This window comes from Podarcis bocagei (assembly GCF_964188305.1).
Source record: "Podarcis bocagei genome assembly, chromosome: 1".
NCBI classification, from domain to species: domain Eukaryota; kingdom Metazoa; phylum Chordata; class Lepidosauria; order Squamata; family Lacertidae; genus Podarcis; species Podarcis bocagei.
In genome coordinates, this window is record NC_138125.1 from 45,506,965 (window position 1) to 45,532,460 (window position 25,496).

A 25,496-nucleotide genomic window follows, 5' to 3' on the forward strand; every position below is an offset into this window, starting at 1 on the left:
AATAGCAAATTCAAAACAAAGAATCTTCTGAAAGAATACCTACCTTGTTTCATGCTACAGTTCCAGTTACATTTTGCTTTTGTGCAATTAAGTTTAATGTAAGGGTCCTTCCCCTCAGAGTCACATCCATCACACTACACATTTAGAGCAGCTTTTGTCTTATCTAGCAAATTTTCTTCTCTCAACTACTCTGCTTAATTTTGAATATAGCTATATAAAACGTTGAAGGTAAGATATGTATTATGTCAGAAGGTCAGCAGTTCGAATCTGCACGACGGGGTGAGCTCCTGTTGCTCTGTCTCAACTTCTGCCAACCTAGCAGTTCGAAAGCATACCAGTGCAAGTAGATAAATGGGTACCACTGTGGTGGGAAGGTAAATGGCGTTTCTGTGTGCTCTAGCTTCCATCACAGTGTTCTGTTGTGCCAGAAGCAGTTTAGTCATGCTGGTCACATTACCTGGAAAGCGGTCTGTGGACAAACGGCAGCTCCCTTGGCCTGAAGCGAGATGGGCACTGCACCCCATAGTCACCTTTGACTGGACTTAACTGTCCAGGGGTCATTTGCCTTTACCTTATTATGTAAATAGCTCAGTTCTGCTTGCATCAAACACTTAGGTGGGGGGGCACCCATGTTTTTAGGCCCATCGCCATTTTAGCAAGTACTGTAGGAGCGCACACACTTGAGACAGAGAAACCATGTGCATATCACATACTTCACTTTTTAGAGGGATTTGGGTAAAAGATGGACCTAGTAGAATTTGAGCCTTGCAAAGCTCAGAGCTGGGAAGAGCATCACTTGTCAGCCCTCCTTCAGCTCTTTGTACTTTGGACTGGAGAAAGATAATTACCCTCGCCATCTCATGATTAAGGGGCTGTGAGTTGGGGGGCACAGAAGCACCATGGGAAAGACCATTGTGCCCATAGGTGCCTCATTGCACAAAGGGCCCCTTCCACTAGCTATCTTCACTAGCAGGAATGACCAGAGAAACTCCCTTCCCCCTTGTCATTCCTGCTATACAGGAGCCATTTCAAGCTTACCTTATTCTAAGCAGTTTATAATAATAATAATAATAATAATAATAATAATAATAATAATAATAATAATAATATCTTTATTGTCATTGCCCCCTCTCGGGGACAACGAAATTACTTGGCTGCTCCATCCACCCAGGTAGGGCACTCCACACAAAATCAAATCAACTATAAAAACACTAATTAAAACAATACAGTATAAAACAGCAAGGAAGATTAGATGACTTTCAAAGTCCAGGCTTCCCATTCAGGGCCGAGATCGCTCTGGGGAAGAAGCTGTTCTTAAGACGGCTTGTTCTTGTCTTCATCGTCCTGTATCTCCGTCCCGACGGCAGGAGCTCGAAGAGACAGTGACCAGGATGCGATGGATCTTTTACTATGTCCAGTGCCTTCCTATGGCACCTTGTGGCATAAATCTGCTCTAAGGTGGAGAGTGGGCAGCCAACAATGCTCTCTGCCGCCTTAACAACTCTGCACAACCCCAACCTGTCCCGGGTAGTACAGCTTCCGTACCACACACATAAGCCATAAGTGAGCACGCTCTCAATGGCACAGTGATAGAAGGCAAGCAGCAGTTTCTGCGGAAGATGGTTTTTCCTTAGAATTCTCAAAAAGTACAGTCTCTGCTGCGCCTTCTTCACAAGCCCCCTTGTGTTGACACTCCAGGACAGATCCTCTTGTAATTCAATGCCCAAAAATCTGAACGTTGTTACCCTCTCCACACAGACCCCATCAATCAAAAGTGGCTGGACATTGCTCTTCTGTCTCCTGAAGTCCACCACAAGCTCCTTTGTCTTCCTTGTATTTATGAGCAAGTTGTTAGCTCTGCACCACTCTGTCAGCCGCTCCACCTCATCTCTATAGTCCATTTCACCCTCCCTTTCAGAGATGAGCCCAATCACGGTTGTGTCATCTGCAAATTTGACAACCCTATTACTAGGGTGAGCAGCGACACAATTGTACGTGTAGAGAATATAAAGGAGCGGACTGAGTACGCATCCCTGTGGTGTTCCTGTGTTAGTCCTAAGCATGGGAAGGTGGCTGTGATGAGCTGAGATTCTTATTCCTTCCATTATCTGTTAGAAATACAAGCAAAAGGAGCAAGAACTCTGCCAGTGCCTTCCCTCAGCTGAGGATGAGTGTTACGGTTTTCCCTTCCCATGAGCATGTCGGGGAAGCCACTGCTAGCCTCAAGCCTCAGCTGCCAGTCCAAATGTAAGGACACCTTGCGAAGAACATTCCATTCAGGCAGAGCAGAACTTCATACTACTTAGCATAACATATAGCTTGGGTCTCGTTCTGTTGTCTTTACTGTTAAACATTCTGTTTAGATTCCTGATGATTGAATAACCACATATGCCTTTGAGAGGTGTGAGACTTCATAAGGGGTTGGTGATAGGCATGTTGCCTGCCTAGTGCAAAAGTCGCAGGCATCACATTGTCTAGATACTATAGGGGAGGAGTTTGCATAGCATACATGGTATACATTAGCATTAGTGACCATGGGACATACAGTAAAGAGAGTCCTGGAAGCGAAATGTATGTATTTTAGTAAAATAGTAATATTTTATCAACTACTATTGATGCAGTGTACTAACTTAGATGGGTACAGTTGCAGGCTCTCTGTGAATGAGTCAGGTGTTCAGATCTTTTTTTTAAAAAAATTGTCAGGCACCTAGGAACATTTTGGACTAACCAGTCCTTTATTTAAAAAAGGGAACTCTACTTGTACAGCAGTGGAACTACATTGCTAATTCCATTTTAAAAGTGCTGAAAGCAACTTTTAAAGTTCTGGGGGTAGACAGTGCTGTAATTGTGAATATGGCTAACTTAAAGTTACTTTCGCCTGCCAACCTAGCAGTTCAAAAGCACCCCCGGGTGCAAGTAGATAAATAGGGACCGCTTACCAGCGGGAACGTAAACGGCGTTTCCATGTGCTGCGCTGGCTCGCCAGATGCAGCTTGTCACGCTGGCCACGTGACCCGGAAGTGTCTCTGGACAGCGCTGGCCCCCGGCCTCTTGAGTGAGATGGGCGCACAACCCTAGAGTCTGTCAAGACTGGCCCGTACGGGCAGGGGTACCTTTACCTTTAAAGTTACTTTAATATGTCAAAGGTGTTTACAATTGAATAAAATGAGGGGAAACTGCATAGTTATTGAAAGAGATATTGTGTACATCCTGATGTTTAGTTGGAATTTCCTTTCTTATAACTTGAAGCCATTGGTTTAAGTCCTACCCTACAAAGCAGGAGAAAACCAGTTTGTTTCCTCTTCCATGTGACAGCCTTTGAGATGAAGATGGCTATCTCCTCTCAGTATCCTCTTCTCCAGGCTTAACATATCCAGCTCCTTCAACTCTTCCTTATAAGGCTTGGTTCCTAGTCCCTTGATCATTTTGGTTGCCCTACATTGGGTGGGGGTCACACCTCCCCAAATTAAGGCCCTCTCCTAGATGGCCATGCTAAGGCTAGTCAAGAGCACATTCTATCAATTTTGGCTGATATACCAGGTTCCTGGAAAGAGGTCTAAAATATTGACTACTGCACTGTGCTCTATTTGGGGCTGCTCTTGATGGCAGCTTAGAAAATTAAATTGGCCTAGAATGAAGCAACCGGGTTAGTATTTGGTATCTGTATTTTTATTTATGATTAAATTTGCCTCTTCATGTTAATACACCCCAGGCAACTGATGACAGTGAAACAAAAAAGCAAGCAATAATAAAATCATCACACCATTAAAAAAACTAGGGAAGATTTATTTTAAATAAATAAATAGTGCAAGGAACATGTAATGCCTGTTCTCTTTAACATACATTGTTTCCTGGCTAATATTTGGGTGCCCTTTATGCTATGAGCCGAAGCAGATAACGGGATTGCAAAGAGGTTTTCGCTTCTGGATATCGAAGAACTAGAACATTATGGACAAAAGAGCTCGTTCAAGTCCGTGGGTGCTGCAACCCGCCCTGAGGCGTTATCGTGAAGGGCGGGTAAGAAACGGAATAAATAAATAAAAAGGAAGGACGGAAGGCAGCATCTGAACCGGTTCGAGATCCTTCAGAGATGCAGGACTTGCGTGGGCACGACGAGGCGCCCTTCATTCAGAGCACGAGCGCCTTGGCGGGCGGGCAAGGGAAATCCTCGCGTGGCTTTCACGCGCCACGAACAAAGAACAGCCCTGCCTTAGCGAGAGGAGCAGAAAGCGCGCAGCCAGAAATGCGGGGCGGTTCGGCCTCAGCTCGGCGTCTCTCCTCAGATTCTTCCGAGGGAGCCCGACACGCGCGCCTTCCCACGGCGACCCGTGAGAGGCTGGCACAAGGCCCGAGGGCGCCCGCCATAGTGCCAACCCTTTGCTGGAGCGGAGGGCAGGAAGGGCCGAGCTCTGCGTCGTGACCAGCGGCGGGCCGGGTACGCTGTGCTCCCAAGAGCCTCGAGTGAACGTCCGGGGTGGGGGGGGCAGGGCTCCAGGGAGGGCCTCGGAAGCACGAGCAGCGTAAAACAACCGACCTCCGCTCGTCAGGGAGCGTGTGCGTTTTTGGGACGACAGTTGAGGGGGAGGAGTGGGGAAAAAGGCGCGGAAGTTCATTCACGTAGCCGCGAGCTACCTCAGGCGCAGCTTCACCGGGCAAGCGCGAAAGGGAACAGGACGGGAGGGAGGGGGCAGAGGCGAGCCGCGGGCACGTGACAGCCTGCAGGCGAGTAGGAGGAGGAGGTGCGCGGGCCCGCACGGCGCGTGCGCCGCTCGAGGCGCGCCGGCGACGTCACATGGGTGCGTGCGCACGTTCTGTCCGTCGGGTAACACGATTTTTGACTGTGAACATAGAAGGAGGAGGAGGGGTGAGGGGTTTCTACCCGCCCTGCTCACAATCTCACGGTAACTGGCGGGGAAGGGGAACGCCTCGCTCTTATTTACCCGCGCGCTCGCTCGCGCGCGTGCCCCAGAAGTGACTCGAGCGCAGTTTTCCGCGTGTCCCGCACACCACCTGCCAGCTGAGAAAATCGACACCCCTTCGCGGGAGGCCATGAGCGAGTGAGCGGGCGGGATCGAAGCCTCGGAGGAGGAGGGGCGGGAACTCTGAGGCGGCGCGCGCGCGCGGCTCCTCGCGTGTCAGGGAGGCTCCTCGGCGCCACGCGGGGGCTGGGAGTTCGAGGCGCCTCCGCGTGCCGTGTGAAGCTGCGCTGCGGCTGCGCTGTTCCCGGGTAAGCGGCTGCGCCGAGGCAGAAGGCGAGGGCGAGGCGGATCCCGGGCGGCTTCCGGATAGGAGGCTTCGGCTCTCTGGGGGCCGGTGGGGCGGTGCGCCCCTTGCTCTTCGGGTCGGGCACGTTCATGCCGAGCTCCCGAGTAGGCCGCCCAGTTTGAGAAGCTTCGGGGCCTTTTTGACTTTCGCTCCGCTCGCTGCCGCCGCCGCCGTTTTCCCTCTCTTTCTCTTTCCTCCCCCGCCCCTCGCACTCGGCAGCGTTATGGCGGTTTCGCCGTCCATGTTGGTAGCATATGTTCCTTCGGCTGGCGGGTTGCGAAGCTGCGCTTAGGGCAGAGTAGGGAAGCGGAGACGGGGCTTCGCTCGGAGGGCGATCCTGACGGGATCCCTGCGGGTCGCTTCCTACGGGAGCACGTGACTGCCCGGGAGCTTTCAGGTTGAAATGTCAACAAACACGGGCAAGGACCTCGATTGCCCTTTCGCACAGACTTGAAGATGTTGGCGAGTCCTGTGCAAACCTCTGTAACGCCGCAGCCCTTTACTAGGAAGTAAGTAACACTTACTTCCAGGCCAATCGCGTTTAGGTTCATTTTGACAGGTGTGAAATGTTGACATGGAAGTTAGATTCTGGCTCATACGTCATTTCTGAAAGGCAAAACATTCTCCAGTTCTCCCCACTCCCCGCCATTCATTATTGCTTAATGGAGGAGAGGAAAGATTCAAAGTGTGGATGTTGTTGTTATGATTTATCGGCAAGCCAGTATTAATCCCCGACAACCCTAGTGTAGGAAGTAAAAATATGAATAAACTTTAGCAACGTTGTTTAAGCCTTGTGACTGTGTTTGCAAACTCCATCACAGTGGTTGATTATGTGTTGTGTGTGTACAGCGCTTGACATGCTGTATTTTAAGCTAATTTTACAAATGTTTATAAAATAGATAAAGTCAATACATTTTTGTATAGATCTAATGTACAGTCTCCCACCCCAACATTTTAGAATTTATTAATACAACATTTTTATCCCACCTTTCTTTTAAGGCACTCAAGGTGGTGTACATTATTTCACCTCCATGTTACTCTCACAACAACCCTATGTGGCGGGTTACGCTGAGACGTAGTGACTGGCCCAAGGTCACCCAGTGAGCTTCATGGTTGAGTAGGGATTTGAACACCAGTTTTCCAGGTTGGAAACAATATAACAAGTACTTTAGGGTTGGTGGATTCTGCAGTTATGTGTGACAGAGCTCTGATAGTGGCAGTAAATACAGCCCAGAGCCATCTTTCTCTGGAATACAATCGGTTGAGTTGAATGGATTTGTTCTAGAGTAAATATTTTGTTTTATATTAGTGTTGATGTACTAACAAATGGAAAATTGCTACACTATTACATTTCTTGTACTAAGTAGATCATTGATACTTTCCAAGCTAACTCAGAATAATTCCTTAGAATGTATGTTACATTGTTCTTTATGCCTTAATCTTTAAAACAAATTTAAGGTTGTGATCAGTAACTTGTTCCTTAAGGTTAATTTCATGCATTTAGAATACCAGTTATGTGATTTAATAGTAATGCTGCTCTAAAGTTCTACAGTGCCAGAGTAAAAATCATATTTTGTGGTACAATTCAGGTGAAATGGTTGGCTAGGTTATACACACATTTTCAGATGCAATTGCTGCTAATGTTTAGGTAGCAGCACAACCCCGTTATGTTATCCCATCTTTCCTCAAAGAACTCATGCTTTTCTTCTGCTGCTTTGGAGCATCCCTGGTGTAATTTTTGCTGTGCTGGGGGTTGGGTAGGAAAAGAAGGGAAAGCCCAGTTTGTACAAGCAAAAGTCTGTTGCACAAGTAGGACACCACAGTTAGACATCAGCCACTATTTTTGCTTCTGTGGTTACTTCTAAATATTTTTTGTTATTGTGTTGTTTGTTGACCTTTGAATTAATTGCCCCATAATTTGAAATGAAAATCTCAGTTTAAATTTTTACCTCTGCCATGAATGTACATTTTCCAAGTGGCGAAATTTTGTCGAAATCGTTTTGGCGCTGACAGTAGCAATGTATTGTTTTACGTGTAATGACTGTCACTGTGATACCTTCTGAGGGGAATCATTTATCATGTATAATGTCTTGCTCACATTACATGGATGTTACATATTTCATTGACCTCCCCCTCCAGAATGAAGAACATGAAGAATAATTTGCCTGTATTGTGAAATCTTTGGAGAAATTTCAGTCCATAATGGAGAATCGGCCAGTTGTGTTGGGGAACCAGGATGGTGGAACACCACCCAATGCAGCACCTGCTCTTTATGTTCTTGTGAAACAGCCGCAGATCACTGGAAAAGCTGACCAAGGAGACTTAGTTTCAAATCAAGAGGACAATGGCCTTGCTAGCAGTATAGCAACACCTGTAAAATCGAAAGTGAAGACCTGCCTTCCAGCAGATTGCACCTCAGGAAGCATTACTGTTACCTTAGACAACAACAATATGTGGAATGAGTTCTACTATCGCGGCACAGAAATGATTTTGACTAAGCAGGGAAGGCGGATGTTTCCATACTGTCGATACTGGATAACAGGCTTAGACTCCAAGCTGAAGTATATCTTGGTTGTGGATATTTCTCCTGTTGACAACTTACGCTATAAATGGAATGGCCATAGTTGGGAGCCCAGTGGGAAAGCAGAACCCCATGTGCTGGGAAGAGTATTCATTCACCCCGAATCACCTTCTACTGGCCGTTACTGGATGCACCAACCAGTCTCTTTCTACAAACTCAAACTTACTAACAATACCTTGGACCAGGAAGGGCATATCATTCTGCACTCTATGCACCGCTATCTACCTCGGCTACACCTGGTGCCTGCTGACAAAGCCACAGAGGTTATTCAGCTAAATGGTCCTGATGTCCATACCTTCATTTTTCCACAGACAGAGTTCTTTGCTGTGACTGCCTATCAAAACATACAAATTACACAACTGAAAATAGACTACAACCCGTTTGCTAAAGGGTTCAGGGATGATGGCCTGAGCAGTAGATTTCAGCGTGATGTGAAGCAAAATGGTAGCTCAGACCAGGAAGGAGGTAGCGTTAATAGTTCTCCAAGCCATCACAGACATCTCACTGAAAGTGAAATTTTTGATCCAGAGCAGAGGGATTTAGAGACATCACTTAGTGCAATGTGTAACACAGATTTGGATAGAGAATCTATCAGTCCATATCATGACTTTCTGGGTTTTATGGAAACAGATACGTGTGATAGTCCGATATTAAAACAAGAAGCACCTGAAAGGTAGGCTCAAAGTTTCTTTTTAAAATGTGATCAATATTTGGATAAATAATGTGCTCCTAACCATGCTGGGTACAAATTATACTTTTAATAAAAATATTTTTATAGATATCTGCCTATAGTTAGAAAAGGAAGGCAAATCAAGTTTTGCAGAATAAGCAGCATTCTCCAGCAGTAGGCAATATTAAGCCACAATGAACATTTTTTAATTTGTTCCCCTGTACTGCTTATGCACTTATTCCTAAATGTGGTAGGAGGAGTTCCCTTATATTTTGGAAATGTTCAAGTGTGTGATCCATATGAATATTTTCCTGTACACTCATCAGTTAAACAATGTATTTATATTGACCTTATATTGAGGTTATTTTATGGAGAAATCCCTTCAAGCACCCAAAGCAGATCTGAAAAATATATATCTGCCATTGCACTCTCTGGAGGAAGAACTGTGCATAAGCAAACACATTGAAGTTTTTTGTAGATATTCCTGGATATTACTTGACTTAAACAACCTTCTTGCTTTTATTTTAGGAAGTATTGACCTGGCAGTGTCCAATGTTTTGCCCTCTGCCCCTGAGCTTGTTGAGTAACAGTCTTTCTAAATGGGTAGAATATCAGGCTGGGATATTTTTTAGCCAATCAAAGGCTGCATCCTTTTGCTTACTTAGGAGTAAATCTTGGAACACTATGGGCCTTAATTCTGAGAAAGCATGCTTACAGTTGTGCTGTAAAAGTTCAACGTGCCATCATCATAACAAGGTATCATGTAACAAACAGCAAAAGTGAAGCTTGCTGTATTTTGCCACTTTCCCAAGGCATTTACCATGCCTTCAAGTAGCCATCCAACAAAGCTATTTTGAGTTTAAAGAGCTGTTGAAATCTTGCCCACAGGTGATGTTATTGGAGCCTTTGTGAGGCACTTCGATGGTGAAGTCACTTATATTTGTGCTGAATTTGATGCTGGCATTATTGCAAATCCAGTGAAAGTAGATTTTATTTTTTTTTATATTTTTTACAGTGGTGCCTCGCAAGACGAAATTAATTCGTTCCGCAAGTTTTGCCGTCTAGCGAATTTTTCGTCTTGCGAAGCACGGTTTTAACGGTTTAACAAAGTCGCGAGACGTTTTCGTCTTGCGAAGCAAACCCATAGGGAAATTCGTCTTGCGAGGCAAATCGAAAACGGAAAAACCTTTCGTCTAGCGAGTTTTTTGTCTTGCGAGGCGTTCGTCTTGCGGGGCACCACTGTATTCAATTTTCAAATATAAAGAAATCACCAAACATATACAATCCCTTCACCAAACAGATAACAAACAAAGAAAAACATACATCAACACAAACATAGAATACAAAAAAAGATAGCTGTTCATAACACATTTTTTGATAACTAATTGGACTTCCTCACATCTCCCTTCCCTGCGTTCTCTGTAATAAAATTAAAAACAGCAAATTATTATTTTGTATTTCTCAAATATTATGCCTCTGAGCTTCAGATAATTTTTATCAAATACTTATCAACTTAATTTAAACATAATATTACTTCAGATTTCCACCTTTTCTTAAACATCACTTAGTCTCCTATATCTTTCAACTAAGTTGCTGGTACCATATTATTTTCAATCGTGCAGTTTCTTAGCATTCATACAGTTTGTACTGTTTTTGTAGATAGTCCTTAATTTTTTTCCAGTCCTCTTCCATTGTCTCTTCTCCCGTCTCGGATTCTGCCAGTCATTTCGGCCAACTCCATATAGTCCATCAGTTGCGTCTGCCATTCTTCCAGTGTGGGCAAATCTTGTGTCTTCCAATGTTTTGCGATGAGTATTCTTGCTGCTGTAGTTGCATACATAAAAAAAGTTCTGTCCTTCTTTAACACTTTCTGGCCAACAATGCACTTATATTTGTGCTGAATTTGATGCTGGCATTATTGCAAATCCAGTGAAAGTAGATTCTAGAGCATTAACTTTCATCATTAATCTAGTCAGGTTGTTGGGGATCAGTTTCAGCTAATGATACCCGTCTTTTTTACCCTTGCCCTTTGACTTTTAATAGCCAGAGGGGATTGACTGGGTGGATCAAGGAGGTGATAAATTCCCCTTTACAGGTAGAGGGCAGTGCCCACTGTCTTGAAAGGCAGTGGTGCAGGCATTCTTTAAGAAACTTCTTAGATCTAGCAGTTTGTGATAACTACTTCCTAGTCACCAAAAAATCTATAATTTGGGGGTAAAGTGATTTAGAAAGGTGACGGCACCTATTTCAGTCTGGACTGAAGTCTAGTTTTGGCACCAAAATGTCCTTTGTCACCTTTTTTGCGAGACCTCTCAGTAGCTTTTGCTAGCACTAGCCATAGTATCTTGTTGGACCAGCTCTGTGGTTTGGAAGCTGGAGGCAGGGAAATTGCAGTCCCACCTGCAGAGCTGATTTCAGAAAGTAGCAGGAACTTCTACTTGACGACATGGCAGTTGTGCTGTGGAAGGTCACCAGGGGATTGGGAGCAAAGTGTCAACAAGATACCCAGCTCTATTTCTCATCATCAGAATCAATTGAGGCTGTGTAATGTTGGAATGGTTCCTTACATTAGTAATGAGCTGGATAAAGAGAGCTGAGCCTTGTGGGTGAATGGGGTTCAGGAATTGAATAGACAGCCTATTCTTGAGGAGGTCAGACTCTCCTAGAAAGAACAGATGCGTAGTCTACTCCAGGCGTATTCCTTAATCCAGCAATGTCACTGGAGGCTAAAGTGAGTTCAGTGGTGCCGAGTGCCTTTTCCCAGTTACTGGAGAAAAAGCCACAGTTACCCGTTCTCTGGTAACTTCCTGTTTGGATCATTTTAATATGCTTTATTTGGAGTTGTCCTTGAAGATGGTCTGGAAGCTGCAACCGTTGAAGATTGCAGCTGCCAGAATGTTCAGAACTGAAATAATGCAACACTGAGTCTAAAAGGTCTGCCTTGGGTGCCAATAGTCAAGGTACTGGTGTTGACTATGAAACCTTAAATAACTTGGGACCCAAATATATGAATGAATGCCTCATCCTATGTCAGCTTGTCATCATTTCCTTAGATCAAGGCAGGAAGCCCTTCTTGTTGTCCTGCTCTGGGAGAGTTAGATTATATGGGGACGCAGGATGAGTATGTGGACATTTTTGTCATGTTTGTGCCAGGTAAGGATCTTCTTGTCTGGGCTTTTGCTCAATATTCAGTGTTAGTGTGGTATGTTAAGTAAAGATGCCTGTGTGTGTTTCCCCATGGGTTTTTCTCATTTTAAGGATGTGCTATTTTTTTCCTTTCTCTTTTTAATTTTTAAATTGAATTGTTTTTAGTGTGTTGTATGTGCCTTGCTCTGGGAACATTTGATGAAGGGTATGCTATAAAAGTACTCAGATTGATCAACATCTTCTGAGCCAAAGCAGTTGGAATACATGTGGGTATGCAATCTCTTGCTAAACATTCAAGTAGCTCAGGCAGGTTTAGCTGGTGGGAGCCAAATTCTGCCTATTCCCCATATTCAGCAGCAGCATTGTAGAAACATTTCCAAACATTTAAGCACTAAGGAGAAATAATTCAGGGCTGTAGAACTGGGAGTGGCCCCGGGTACCAAGTGTGATTGTTGCACTCAGTACATGGCAAGTGCGTAACAGATAATCTTGAGCTGTCTTACAGCCCTTCTACGGTATTGTTGATTTGCTGCTGCAAACGACAAAAAGTAAAGTGGCTCTTACATGCATTTGAGCCAAGGAAGAAAACAGCATGGCCCATGAAAAGACTGTGTTGGGTTTGGGCTAACTCATTAAAACCTATATTGAATGACCTGCTGAAGGAAACATGCTGTACCAATTAATTGCCTTTATTCTGAATTTCCCTCTTCAACTTTAAAATTAGCAGTAGTGATAGAACTCCCCCTGGTGCCATCAACACCGCAGGACTCTGATGTTTATTCTACAGCCAGTTACCTGGGGCCAGTACCACAGTCTTGTATCTTCTTTGTCTCTAGTGCGGTCTATTTTTCTAGTTTCACTTTGATGAATACACTCCTAAACTTCTCTTTCTTTGGCCATGGTCAGTGAAGAAGGGTTTCTTTGGTCATGGTCAGTTGATAATGGTTAGGTTACAGAAACACTTATTCCTTTGGGAATTGGCCCCATGATTCATAGTGTAAGCTCAGGCAAAGCATGGGTTGGGTCTGGGAGCAGAACACATAATATGAGGCAAAAAAATTAAAAAAAAAATTCAAGGGCAGTGTATGGAAATAACAATTTGGTTTATTTGGAATGGATTATTAAATTGAGAACAGCACAAAAGCAGATTTACTGTAGACTTTTCTTACTGCTTTCTCATCACTAATAATAAATATTTTGAATAAATAATAATAATTAACCTTTTCCCCCAACAGGATTGAAAGCGGATAAATTTAAAAATGAGAAATGCTAAAAACATAGAAAAAGCCCTTGTTAAAAACAATTAAGCACTGAAATAAAACTATTATTATTATTAAAATAAATAAATGAAACAAGCCTATGCATTTGGTAAAAGCTACAAAAGAGTTTTCTAAAGCTTATGTTTTAAGCAATATGCTGTTGCACTGAATTCAAAGTAATTGCACTATCCCAGTTGTGAATACTGAGGCAGAAAGCAGGATGTTAGTGACTATTTGGAAATGATATTCTGTTAAAACATATTTGCATGCCACCTATTCAGTAAGTTGGTATTAAAAAATTACTTCCATAATACGATTAAAAGAAGCTTAAAACTAGTCATTACAAAAGTGAATGTGGGTTGAGAAGAGAAAGCGCATGGGGAACAAAACTTAGGAAGGTCTGGATGAAAACACAGTTGAAAATTAACTGTGCCATTCTGTTGAGTGCTCTGTAGCAAGGACCCAATATGTATAGTGTATTGTTATAACAATAACAATTAATTACTGGAAAATTAGTGCATGAAGAAAGATACGAGGCCCACTATCCTCAGGACATGAAGCCCTAGATCATCTAACTAGGTTGAGTTGTCCTGAGGGGAGTGAAAACCTTCATTTGTAATTGAATGCGTACATAAAGTTGTAAGAGTTACTGTTAGTTATTTGTTAACATAGTTAACTTACAGTCTGCTGTAGCTTAGCTGTGTTTCTGACTGTCAGCTGTTCTTACTCTATTGTGATTTAATGTGGTCCAGTAATCTCTCAAATGCGAGGTGACAGTTGCTTGTTGGTTCATTGTGAATAATAGGGTTTTTTAAAGGAGACGTATTTTGTGTATGTGTGCAAATTAGTGCTTAGAGTATTCTCAAGATTATCTACCTTTAGAGATTGTATGTTAAAGTTTCCTTAAATAAATAATGAAAAATAAAACATTTAAACGAGGATGTGACCTAAATGTAGATATATCTGTTAGGCAAAGTTTGTTAGAGCTCACCTTGGTGCTAGTGTTTTGTTGATAGTCTGAATTGTAGATATTAATTTTTGTATGGTATAAATTTGTCTTAAAGAAAAAAGGCGATATATTGCTTGTTCAGGTTTTTTATTGTCTGTTTTTACTAGTTCGCAATTGTTTTTCCCCCCCTTTCTTGTCTAGTCCAATAGCAAGTCCCTGTCAGAGTCACTCTCATGTGGCATCCCCTTTGAACTCAAATGGAGGCATCAATGTTGTTGTTAAAGAGGAACCTGCAGATGACTATGATTATGGGCCAAGTGTATGTATGGAAGAAATAGATGTGAAGCAGGAAGAAGCACGTAACATGGCAGAAGAATATTCAAATAGAGTTGACTCCATCCTGGAGAAGCGGCAAAAGAATCACAGGGAAGTAGGCAAGAAGGAAATGGAATTTGAATCCCGTAAGCGACCACAGACCAACCAGCTGGGTGTTGCCAAAGCAAAGATGTTGAAACTGGATAGTGGAAAGTTGCCTGTAGTCTATCTAGCACCCTGTTCAGTTACCAAGAATACAGTAAAGGTCTCTGCTCTTTCACAGGCCATATTGTCTCTTTCTAAGAGCGCAGAATCACCTTTGAGTCATCCATTGGATTATTTGCCTACTTGTTTTGAAAATAACAGTGTCTCCAGCCCCTTTACATCTTTGGAAACAGAGGAAGTGCTAACTAGAAAACAGGTATCTGAAAATAATGTGCCACACAAATCACCTACGGCAAGAGATGTGCGATGGAAAAATACTGAAACCTGTGACAGTCTTACCATAACAAAGAAAGTATCTAGCTGTGGTCTTAAGGCTACTGCATACCGTGGCCCTTCTTTAGCTAACTTAGTAGGAGGGAAGACAAATGCATTCAAGAACCATATTTCCCGCAAGAGTATTGTTGGTAACCAAAAGGTTAGGCTGCCTGGCCCACGTAAAAGAGGAAGACCACGGAAAATAAGGTTTTCTGAAGTTGGAAGACCACCTAAATATACTAGAAAGTCTATTACAACAAGTAATTATGCCTCCTTCGGACCTGGCAATATCCATTTGGATGTTAAACCCGACCTTGAGGATGTGGACGGAGTACTCTTTGTATCATTTGCATCCAAGGTAATTCTATTTCTGAAATTTAAAGTTGTTAGAAGTACTAAGTCACATTATAAAAGCCATTAAGTTAAAAATCTGCAGATGTATTTCTTAATTGACATTGAATCATGGGATCTTGGAGTTTGCTTAAGCTTTGCATTGTGGCTTTCTATATTATAAAACTCTTGATTATTAGCTCCAAATGTAATGATTTGGACTCCGAGGCTTGGGGTGGTATGCAACACTGTTTATCAAGGGGTGGTATATGAGTGGAGTTTTCACCCAGCAGGACTTCATCTTCGTCACCTCTACAGTCCCCAAAAATCTGCTTCAGAGGGTCCCCCAAACCTTTGGAGCAGATAGAAAGTTTAGAGGGGTCTTCAGGGTGGAAGAGAGGAAGAATAGATCCACATGTGGTGTGACATACATTTTGCCAGAGGCAATCTGGTACACATACGGAAACCTCCATGGACTGTTAGTAGGGGACCAAAATGTGGTGTTTGGGGAACATTTGGGGGGCAGTGGTGGTATGTAGATCTACAACATTCTAAGACACCCCATTCAACCAACATTACCCAAAACCAATCCTGCCCTAGTGCTAGTATAGTGAATTTCCTTACAATTGTATTCATTGGAAAAAGGAAAATAAAGAAACAAAAGCAGGGGGCAAGTGTGGGGAATTGGGTCCCCTGCTCCTGACCTGACCACATGTAGCCAGCAGGGCTCTGGATGTAGTAGTTGCTCTACCATCAATTTCCCCACCACCTGGAGCTTTTGATTGTCTCTGGAATAAACCTAGAATAGTGTTTTGTCAATGCATATATTTTATTCTTTTTACATTTAGGAAGCCCTGGATATCCACAATGTTGATAGAGTGGAAGAAAAAGAAAAAAATCAGAATATTCAGACTTCTTCTCTGACTACATGTGAAAAAGAAGAATTGCAGAATATACATACTTCTTCACTGGATGCATGTATTAATCCAGGTAATAATGGGAGTATTAAAATGGCCTATTAAGGGCCAAATCAGGTGTGCAGTTTCCCAGCTGGTGCAGTCTACTTTAGAAAGAAAACAAAAAACCTTACATGTTAGATGCAGAGAATCATTTAACTCTCAGCTAGTTTGGCCCTATGGATACTTCTCTTTCTCCCTAAGTGGTCTGATGTTCAAGTTTGCCAAGCCGAGCAAATGCAGCAGAGCTGAAGGCTCATCCTGACTTCCTTATTTGCCACATTTCTGGGCACAGGTTTGGACTTTAAAGCTTCGTGTCCAAACATCTCTCTTTTATTTATTTATTTTTTAAAATAATATTTATTAGTAGTTTCAAAGTTATAAAGAAAAAAGAAAAATTAAAAACAACACTGTAATACATAGAAAGGAAAAAAGAAAAAAAGAAACAACAATACAATAAAAAAAGAAAAAGAAAAATAGAAAACACAAGAAAAAAGAAAACAACATAGATCCCAAATTACATATCTATAACTTCCATTTGCTTTGTTTCATTGACCTCCTCACACCTCCCTTTTTGTATTCTAGTTTAATTAATTATTTCAGCAAATTCTTTCCATCTTTCTCAATTTTTGTTAAAAAATTTATCTTGACAGTTTAACTTAATAATTAGCTCAGCAAATCCTTACCATCTTTCCCCATATTCTATTATTCAAATTGCCTTAATTTATTTAACCTTATCTTACCCTAAAATACCTTGAAGCTTAAATCTTAGTTTTCAAATATACATAACTCCTGATATTATTTCTGCTAGAGTCATATAGTTTCATTCCAACATTTTCCCTAATATTCATTAATTTTTAGCCAATTCCCTAAATAAAAAGTTTCCTTTATAAATTTTCTTCCAATCTTCATCCAGCTGGTCTCGGATCGTGTCAGTCCTTACTGTCCAATCCATCTAGTCCATCAACCTGGAAGCCTTATGTCCGAGGCCCTTAAGTCTCTTCCATGTCCCTTCTGCATTTCTTTTTCTTCTTGTTTATATTTGCCCTTTTCCTTGTCTTTTGTTGGTCTCTTTCTTAATTCCTTTCCTTTCTCATTGAGGAGTAGTTCTCTGGGGGGTTCCAACCCAGAATTGTCTCCATCTCCCTTCATCAAACCCACCCGTTCCCCAAAGTCCCACTCCCCACAGTCCTCGATAAAATCCAAAAAATATTTAAAAACATATTTCAAGGTCTCTCCAAAGTTAGGAACCTCCTCAACACCAGATTCCCCCTGGCCCATTCCAACTTCAATCTTCAATGACAGCGGCTTATGCTCCTGTAGGGCCTCGGGTCTCTCCATTTGTATTATTTGAGGTGCAACCGCATCCTCCTCCATTATCTTCTGTTCTTGCCCAGTCAGTACTGATTCATGAGTTGGTCCCTGAATAATTTCTGTATCAATGTTCCCTGTTTGTCCACAGTTACTAGCCACAACAGTCAAATCCATTTTTTCATTCATCAAGTCCATCTTCTCATGCATCTGTTCCAACAGGGCACTTGTCTTGCATAAGGCAAGCACCCAATCTTCCTCCCAGCTCATCTTTAGGCAAGGTCAGAAAAGACTGTTCCCACGGTCTTAATCTCACAGCTGTTGAGTCCTCAAGTATACTGCTGCAACAATTTAACAAGCTCCCTCTAGAGCAGTGTTTTCCAACCACTGTTCCGCGGCACACTAGTGTGCCGCGAGATGTTGCCTGGTGTGCCGTGGGAAAAATTAAAAAATTCGAAAGATTTTTTTTAAAAAAAAAAGTCAAATTTTCGACTGGGGCGCCGTCCCCGGAGGGAGGCGGGCGAGTTGAGCGGCGAGAGGCGGGGCGGCGGCGGCGAGGAGAGGCCGCCCAGCGCGGGGCTCTCACCGTCTGCCTGCCTGGCTGCCTGCGAGCTCGGCGGGCAGCGCCTCCGTCCGCAGCACCCGCCTCGCGGCTCTCATTCCCTGCCCCTGCCAAAGCTCACCCAGACAAGCCGCGCTCTCCTTCCTGCCTCGCTTTGCTGCCTCCTCCCCCCCCCACCCCAAAGCTTGGAGGTTCCCCGGCGCCGACCCGCAGGTTTGACCCCCTTCTCACACCTGTTCGCGCTCCTTGCACGGAATGGGGCGGATGGGGAGGAACGGGGCTCACCGCTGCCTCCGCTCGCCCTCCCCCCCTCCGCCGGCGGTCCCGCGATTATTGGCTTTTTGGCGGTTGGCACAGAAGGAAGGCAAGGGGGAGGGAAAAAAATTGAAACTTACACTTTCGTGCGTCCCTCCCGGCGTGACGCTGCGCGCTGACGTCACGGGGCTGTAATGGTGGTGTGCCTCGAGATTTTTTTCATGAAACAAGTGTGCCTTTGCCCAAAAAAGGTTGGGAAACACTGCTCTAGAGGAGACAATTTCTATTTGTATCCATTTATTTTTATTTTTATTTTTTTAAGGCAAGTCCAACAAAGGAAAATTACTTTCGTTTTTCAGATATTTTCCGGATATTTTGTTTCTTTAAGATGCAAAAGGCAACATTGGAATCAGCTTGTTTCTCTTCTTTAACTATCTGTCAAAATGTTCCATTCACAGTCAATGAACCTACAATTTCTGTCTCTGACACCCCGTTCCCAGGTTAGAGACGGTGGAAACTCATCCTTCTCGCTCCCTCTCCTGCAGGGGTTAAACAAAATCCCCCCCCCCTTTTCTCCTGCTTCCAAGGGGGTTTCAGTAGTTCTGAATGAAGGAAATTTAGACTTTTTTGACAGCTTTCCAGGCTTTAGCTTACGAAGTTTTTGCTTTAGTCTATATACAAAAAGCGGAAGGCGGACTTCCTGTTTTGAACCTTCCCACTTCGATGCCAAATTAAGATATTTCTTGATCCAATTTTCCGTTTCTACTCACGGGTACTTGTTTTAAATCCAATTGTCCACAGGAAAAAGTCAGCGCTCTCCGGCAATGGCTGTGCGGCTTCACTCCATGAAAGTAGCAATCAGTTCGAAGCACCACGCCGCTCCCCCCGCTTCAATCCGGTGCCCCAAAAAGGGGTTCCCGGTGAGTAGGGGGGGCGCTTCTGGTGCTCTGCCGAACCCCACGTTCCCAGGCTTCCTCCGCCTGGGATTTCTAGCGGGTCCCCGCCTTCGCCGCGGTGGGAAGACCCAGTTTTCACGGAGCTAGTTCCTCCGGTCGGAGGAACTCCGCCATTCACCGATGGCGCTGACCCGGAAGTCTCCAAACATCTCTCTTTTAGTCCCAGCACTTTCACTGGGAAAACCATGTTTTACCGCTGATTTAGAGCAAATAGCAATCAGGTTTTCCATGGCACAAAAGGAAGTCTAGATGAGCCCTGACCAGTTCTTTTTGGCATTTTGTCCCTGGCTGAATCTACACTGATCTGGAAAACGCTATTTAAAAAAAACACACACACACTAGAAATTAGCTTCCAATGCAATTTCCCATAGGCAAAAGATCACTGCTCTACAGCGCCCTCTGGTGTCACATTTTTATAATGCATTTTTTACATTAATACTCAACGGTGTCCCTAAGTCCACTGTCTCTGCTGCAAGAGGTTTGCAAGTTTCATAGAAATGCTAAGCATGTTGTCCAGCCTCTGAGGTTCTTTCTCTCTCCAATACTTTAAAATACTGAGCACTAAGTGAGGTGAGAGATGAGAAACAATTGGCATTGACCCTGTACTGTTGAGAGACAGTGCAGTTGCCCTCATCCAGTTCCTCTCTCTCTTTTAGGAGTTGTTGGGGGAAGAGTATTGTGTGTGTTATGGGATTGGGGTAGAAAGTAAATAATGCCTAGTCAAGTGAATCAGAAATGGTAAAGATATCTAAGCAATTTAAATATGTATTTCACAGACAGTCAGAGAATACCACAGCTGGAAACAGAATTGTTGGAAGAATTGAAGTCTTATAAATACAAGCAAGTGATACATCCTAGTCTTCGGGAAGGTAAGTGTCAGCACTGTGAAGTATGTACAAGCTTTGCATTTACGAATGCTGTATATAATTTTTATATGGCATTTTCTTCTTGTAGTGGGACTAAAGCTGAACTTAGTGGACCCAACAATGAGCATTGATTTAAAATATTTGGGTGTGCAGCTACCACTAAGTTATTCTGATGAGTACACATTGTGGAAAAACGTAAGGACCAATTCCAGTTCTTATGGTAAGTCACCATCTTTCTTAATACTACAATGAAGCTTCAAGTTTGAGTTACAGGATAGCTTTATGTCTTTAGAAGAAGCATTTCTGTTTTGGTAGAACAAATCAGGAACACTTCACTGTTATGTTAGCACTGAAATTTTGACTTTGCCTAAAAGATCTGCTGTTCAATAGATGCATTTACGATTAATTGTTTGGTCCCATATGGCAGGGAAAACTGAGGCTAAATATTTATGTACAGTTTAGCACACCTTTACCATACTAATTTTAGTTGAGTTAGAAACACCTTACTCTGCATAGGATTGGGCAGTGCTTAAAGGTAATGGTTCTGAAGGCTCTTTATGTAAAAATATACTGTAAGAGCATAATCTGTTAAATTGTTACCTAGCAGCACATAAAACTAGCTTGACTGTCTTTCCCACCAGATACTGGGCTTCCCTTTGTTTCCAGGACTGGAAAGACGAATGACTTCACAAAGATAAAAGGATGGCGAGGGAAGTTACATAGTTCTTCAAAAAATGAAGGTAAGATTTAGGATGTGTTTCCTGCTACTTTCTCTGAGCCAAATGAAATGGGGAAATGAACTCTCCAGACACCTGCACCCCAGAGTCACTTAACATAATGGATTAGTTGGGTGTCTGGTTATTCCATCTACAAAACCCCTAAGTACACTGTTAATCAGTAGCTGTAACCTGGTAGAATTATTGTCTAAACCTACATATTTGCTGCTTTGTGTTTAGCCTTGATTTGGCTTAGAGCTCTGTATGAACTGGGCCAATTTATAGAGTTGATATGATTGTTTATATCAGCCCCTGAAGAAGGAAAGGATCCTCTCCAAATTACAATCACCAATAAAGTTTGACATTTATTGAGAAATAGTTTGCTTTTGTGTACAACGTGCCTCCCCCTTTTGTTTACTTCTGTTTCTGAGAGCTGGAAGACTTCCAGAAACAGCACTAACCCCCCACCACCACCTTTCTGCTTCTATAGTGGACAGTGTTTCTTACCACAGCTACTCTGTACATCAGTTTCTAAAGCTTTTACCAATGTAATCTATGCAAACACATCATAATGAAGTTGACAATACTCAATTGAAAATGGATTTATGTGATTATTCAGGTAGCATTTTAGAAGGCTCCTTGAAGAATCGATCTGCCTTCTGCAGTGACAAGCTTGATGAATATTTGGAAAATGAAGGGAAGTTAATGGAAAAGAGCATGGAATTCTCTCCTAGTACATCCAGTTGTCCTGTGGTTTACCAGCTTCCAACTAAAAGCACCAGTTATGTACGGACACTAGATAGTGTTCTGAAAAAGCAATCCAGTGTTACCACTACTAGCTCTTATACTTTCAAGCCTCTTTCTGTGCCTTCTGTCTCTAGAAAGAAGAGAGAGAAAATTAAGAATAAAAAGCAAGCAGGTTCTAGAGGCAAAGAAAAGTCACCCCAGAAGGCTACAATAGGTTTGCCTGTTGTAACAAAGCAGAAACGCAACTTGACAGCTTTGGAAGAGAAAGTCACTAAGTCTCAGCCAAGTAGTCAAGCAATTAGTGAGATAGATGCTCTCATGGCATCAGGCACAGAAGAAAATGTACAGGGGAAACAGCGTCAGGCACAGCAGCAGCAACAGAGTAATCGCTTGCCAAGTTTATCAAAGACTCAGTTGAAGCTGATGGATTTGGAGGTTTGCGCATTGTGGGATGGTAAACCACGGACTTACATTACTGAAGAACGAGCAGACCTATCTCTGTCTACTTTACTCACTGCTCAGGTAAGTTACTCTGTTCATGAAAGTTTAACGGTGACTTGCCTTCAACATATTTTCCATTTCTGAATAATGGTGTTAATAGACATACCTCTGTGGTGAGGGATTTCTACAATTTAGGGGTAGCCAAAGAGATAGTCATCCCTGGGGTTATCATTCCCTGCACTCTTAAGGGTGACGAAACTACAAACATCTTAATACACAAGAGGGTCTGTTGGGATGGAGATAGGCTTCAAATACCTGAAAGACTTGAGTTGTTTAGGGTCTTAAACACCAGTGAATTGGGTCCAGGAGCTGGCAACTACATGTTGGCCTCTGTCTATCTCGAGACAGTGGGGTGTGCCTCTGGGAGCAAAGTCAAATCACTGCATTAGGCTTACCGAAGTGACTTTCCAGGGCACAAGCCTGAGTAGTGTGTATGGAGTTCCTAGACGGCCCAGACAACAAAATCCCCCTCTTGGCTTCGCTGATGTGGTCCAAAGGAAAGCAGAGCAATACGTTTGGTACCAGCTTAGCTACAGGAGTTGCCTGAAAGAGGCGTACGAGGTGCCATCCAACCATCTTAGGGACTCCACTCCAGATTTGTGTAGGGTTTAGTCCTTAGCCTTTTCTCCTTGCAAAGATATCCCATAAGGCAGTGCAGGTTTAGGATCAGAGTTTTCCTTCTCCTAAATGGGCTACCTTCCCAGGTTGATGAGCCTAACTCCTCTACAGCATGTGCAGAACCCACCTTGATCATGGAACCCATTATTGGTCTCATCTGCTCTATTTGCCAGAGCAATGGCAAATTGCTTGCGAGGGAAGCCCCTAATTCACCAAGGGTATGAGACCCATTGGCTACCGTCACCTGATTAAGCTGGCCAATTGAAGCCATTCCTGGGATGTGGCCGCTGTCGCATGCTGACAGGTTTTAGGACCCACAGGTGAAAGCTGAGCGCAGGTGGACAAACTACCCCAGAAGGAACATGACGTCCCCCACCAGAGGTACCAGCCCTCCTCTAACACCCCATAACTGGAAACTAGTGCAGCTGTTTTAAAGCAGACTTACACTTGCATATATTGGATTCTGGATTAATGACTATAATGATAAAATGCACTTCTGATTAAAAATACAGTCACATTTACATTGGTCAAATGCACATCCCCATTCTATTGGCTACATTATTGCTGGAATTATGTATTGCAGATAGTCTATTTCAGCAAAAACAATGGCATCTTGCAGCACCTTAAAAGCTGTTGTTTTTGTGGCAATTGACTGAATACAGCTTCCCTTTGGATCTGAATTGTAGCTTATTAAGATACATAATTCTGTATCATGTAATTCAGTAATCTACATTGTGGTAATTATGTATGCAGATATTTATCTGGAGATTTGAGAAGAGTTATGTATCTACATTTTTCAGGCTTCACTAAAAAACAAACCTATCCACCAAATAATCAAAAGGCGAGCACCACCATGCAACAATGACTTTTGCCGGCTTGGGTGCATCTGTTCTAGCTTAGCTCTTGAGAAACGTCAGCCTACGCATTGCCGCAAGCCAGACTGTATGTTTGGCTGTGCTTGCCTAAAAAGAAAGGTAGTCCTAGTTAAAGGAAGTTCAAAGGAAAAGAAGATCCTGGAGGAGTCTCTGTGTGGAAGGAATAGATTGTATTGCGAAAGTGAAGTGAAACAACAGGAAGAGGTGATGGAAAAAGAGGAGAAGAAAGAGAAATTGAAATTTAAAGATAAGAAGAAGAAGAAAAAGGTGGAATATAGTAAGTATAATCAATAGCAAGCAGCTACTTCTTTTTGTAGGTGTTTGTAATTATGTGTGTTTCTGAATTAAGTACCAAATGAGAATTTGGAAATAAAACTTGTCCATAAGACATTTAAAATATCAGTATACATGGGTTTCAGTTCATCTAAAGCTAATTGCAACTTAATTTTATTGAAACTAGTGGAGCATGTTAATCAGCGGCCTCATTTGGCATTAATGGGACAGGCTGCTATCCTTTACATACTTACCTGGGAGTAAGACCTATTTAGCACAAGGGGGCTTGCATCTGCGATAACATGCATAGGACCAGGAGGTTTTGTGTGTATCTCTCTGTCTCTGCCCTAAACTTCCCTTTCACCCAGGGGCATATAAATTACTCAAGCTTGGAGCTCTTTCTCCATAATATAAAAAAATAGGTCATCTTTCTCATTGGATAATGCTTGTGTGATATTTTTATATTAGAGTAGGTGTTCTTTGCCAGACAATAAATTATTAAATCTTTCTACTAGCTATATGTGGTACAGAGCCAGAAAAGCCTGTTAAGAACTTTCCACTGTGGGTTAAAGTAGATGGAGAAATGGATCCAGAACCAGTTTACATCCCAACACCATCAACTATTGAACCAGCAAAATCTATGCCGCCTGTCCCAGAGGTCTTAACATCCAATGGCAAACCTGCAGCTGGTGAAGGCAAACCTGCTACCAGTGGAGTCAAATCAGCACGAGTTTATGCGCCTAGACCCAATCCAGTGGTAAGCAAAAGAAATGAGATTTTGAAGGTGAATCAGGAGTAGTCCACTTGTTTATGGCAAAGGCAACCCAAGACATTTGTTCTTTAATTCTAATATGGGAACGTGAACCAACATACTGGGAGTGTACCGAACTGGTAACATGGGGGAATGGAAAGTGAAGAATTAACAGTATCCTGCTAGCTAGGGATGATGAGAGTTGTAGCCCAAAAGCAACTGGAGACCCAAGTTTGGGAAACTCTGATCTAGAGAGAGCCCTTTTTATCCAGCAGATAAAGTATGTGAAATATACTTAACTGTCTGTCCTATAAGTTTAATTCCTTGCACATTTTCTCAGAAGCATTATATGGTTGTATCCACTTAGTACCCTTGTGCAAGGGGTTTTGAACAGATGGAGGCATCTGCTAATGGACAAAGGGAGGAAGGTTATACTTATTTCCTCCCTGCAGCCCCCCAGAACAGTTGTTGGGGCGCATTAGGAGCTACAGTGGGAGGAGGAATTGGCAGGAAATCACCTCCATCCTTTTGTTATTGGACATCTGCTGGAGCACCATCACTAAGAGGACCAGCTGGATTCTGCCATAATCTTTATCTAGCTGCTCCCTTTGGCATTTTGTCTAGGTTATTTGGTGATAAAAGTGGATAAAGGGAATGGTGGAACAGTGAGGCTTTTCCATTTATGTCCATTTATGTTGGTTTATAGATTCGAGAAGAGGATAAGGACCCTGTCTATATATATTTTGAAAGCATGATGACTTGTGCTCGTGTTCGGATATATGATCGTAAAAAACAGGAGAAAAAGCAGCAACAGACGTGCCCTTGGAATTCTGAAAAACACATTGAAAAGGTAAAATGTTGTGCCCTCATATTTCCTTTATTAATGCACTCTGAGTAAAAAATAATGACATCAGACAGACACCTTCATTATACTGTTTTAGACACCTGCAGAAAACCTTTTCTGTTTAAAGCCTAACCAGACCCATGATCTGTTCATAAATCTATAAATGTTTTACTGGGTTTATTATTTTAAAAGTTTTTAGATGCTTTGAATGTTTTAAATATGTGTAAATATTTTATCACAGATTTGGTTGTTGCCCTGAGCTCCTTGGG

At 42.8% G+C, this 25,496-nt stretch overlaps 2 protein-coding genes across 6 annotated transcripts in view; one reads left to right on the forward strand and one right to left on the reverse strand.

Moving 5' to 3' along the window:
• Positions 1 to 4,776: 4,776 nt before the first annotated feature.
• LOC308594268 (MAX gene-associated protein-like) overlaps positions 4,777 to 25,496 on the forward strand; it is a 40,963-nt gene continuing 20,243 nt past the window's right edge. Inside the window, exons 1-11 of one of the 5 annotated variants that reach the window (XM_081207219.1) lie at positions 4,777 to 4,796; positions 7,405 to 8,519; positions 14,073 to 15,024; positions 15,845 to 15,986; positions 19,813 to 19,905; positions 19,991 to 20,122; positions 20,544 to 20,642; positions 21,238 to 21,887; positions 23,285 to 23,636; positions 24,148 to 24,389; positions 25,090 to 25,233. In XM_081207219.1, coding sequence (XP_081063345.1) covers positions 7,468 to 8,519; positions 14,073 to 15,024; positions 15,845 to 15,986; positions 19,813 to 19,905; positions 19,991 to 20,122; positions 20,544 to 20,642; positions 21,238 to 21,887; positions 23,285 to 23,636; positions 24,148 to 24,389; positions 25,090 to 25,233 — 3,858 coding nt within the window. In that variant the 5' untranslated portion in view covers positions 4,777 to 4,796; positions 7,405 to 7,467. The other 4 variants (XM_081207215.1, XM_081207218.1, XM_081207216.1 and 1 more) reach the window with 4 other exon arrangements.
• Positions 18,024 to 25,496, reverse strand: part of SPTBN5 (spectrin beta, non-erythrocytic 5) — a 397,537-nt gene continuing 390,064 nt past the window's right edge. Inside the window, exon 64 of the mRNA XM_081207187.1 lies at positions 18,024 to 18,316. Within this exon, the coding sequence (XP_081063313.1) occupies positions 18,107 to 18,316 (210 nt within the window). The 3' untranslated portion in view covers positions 18,024 to 18,106. The remainder of the gene's footprint in view (positions 18,317 to 25,496) is intronic.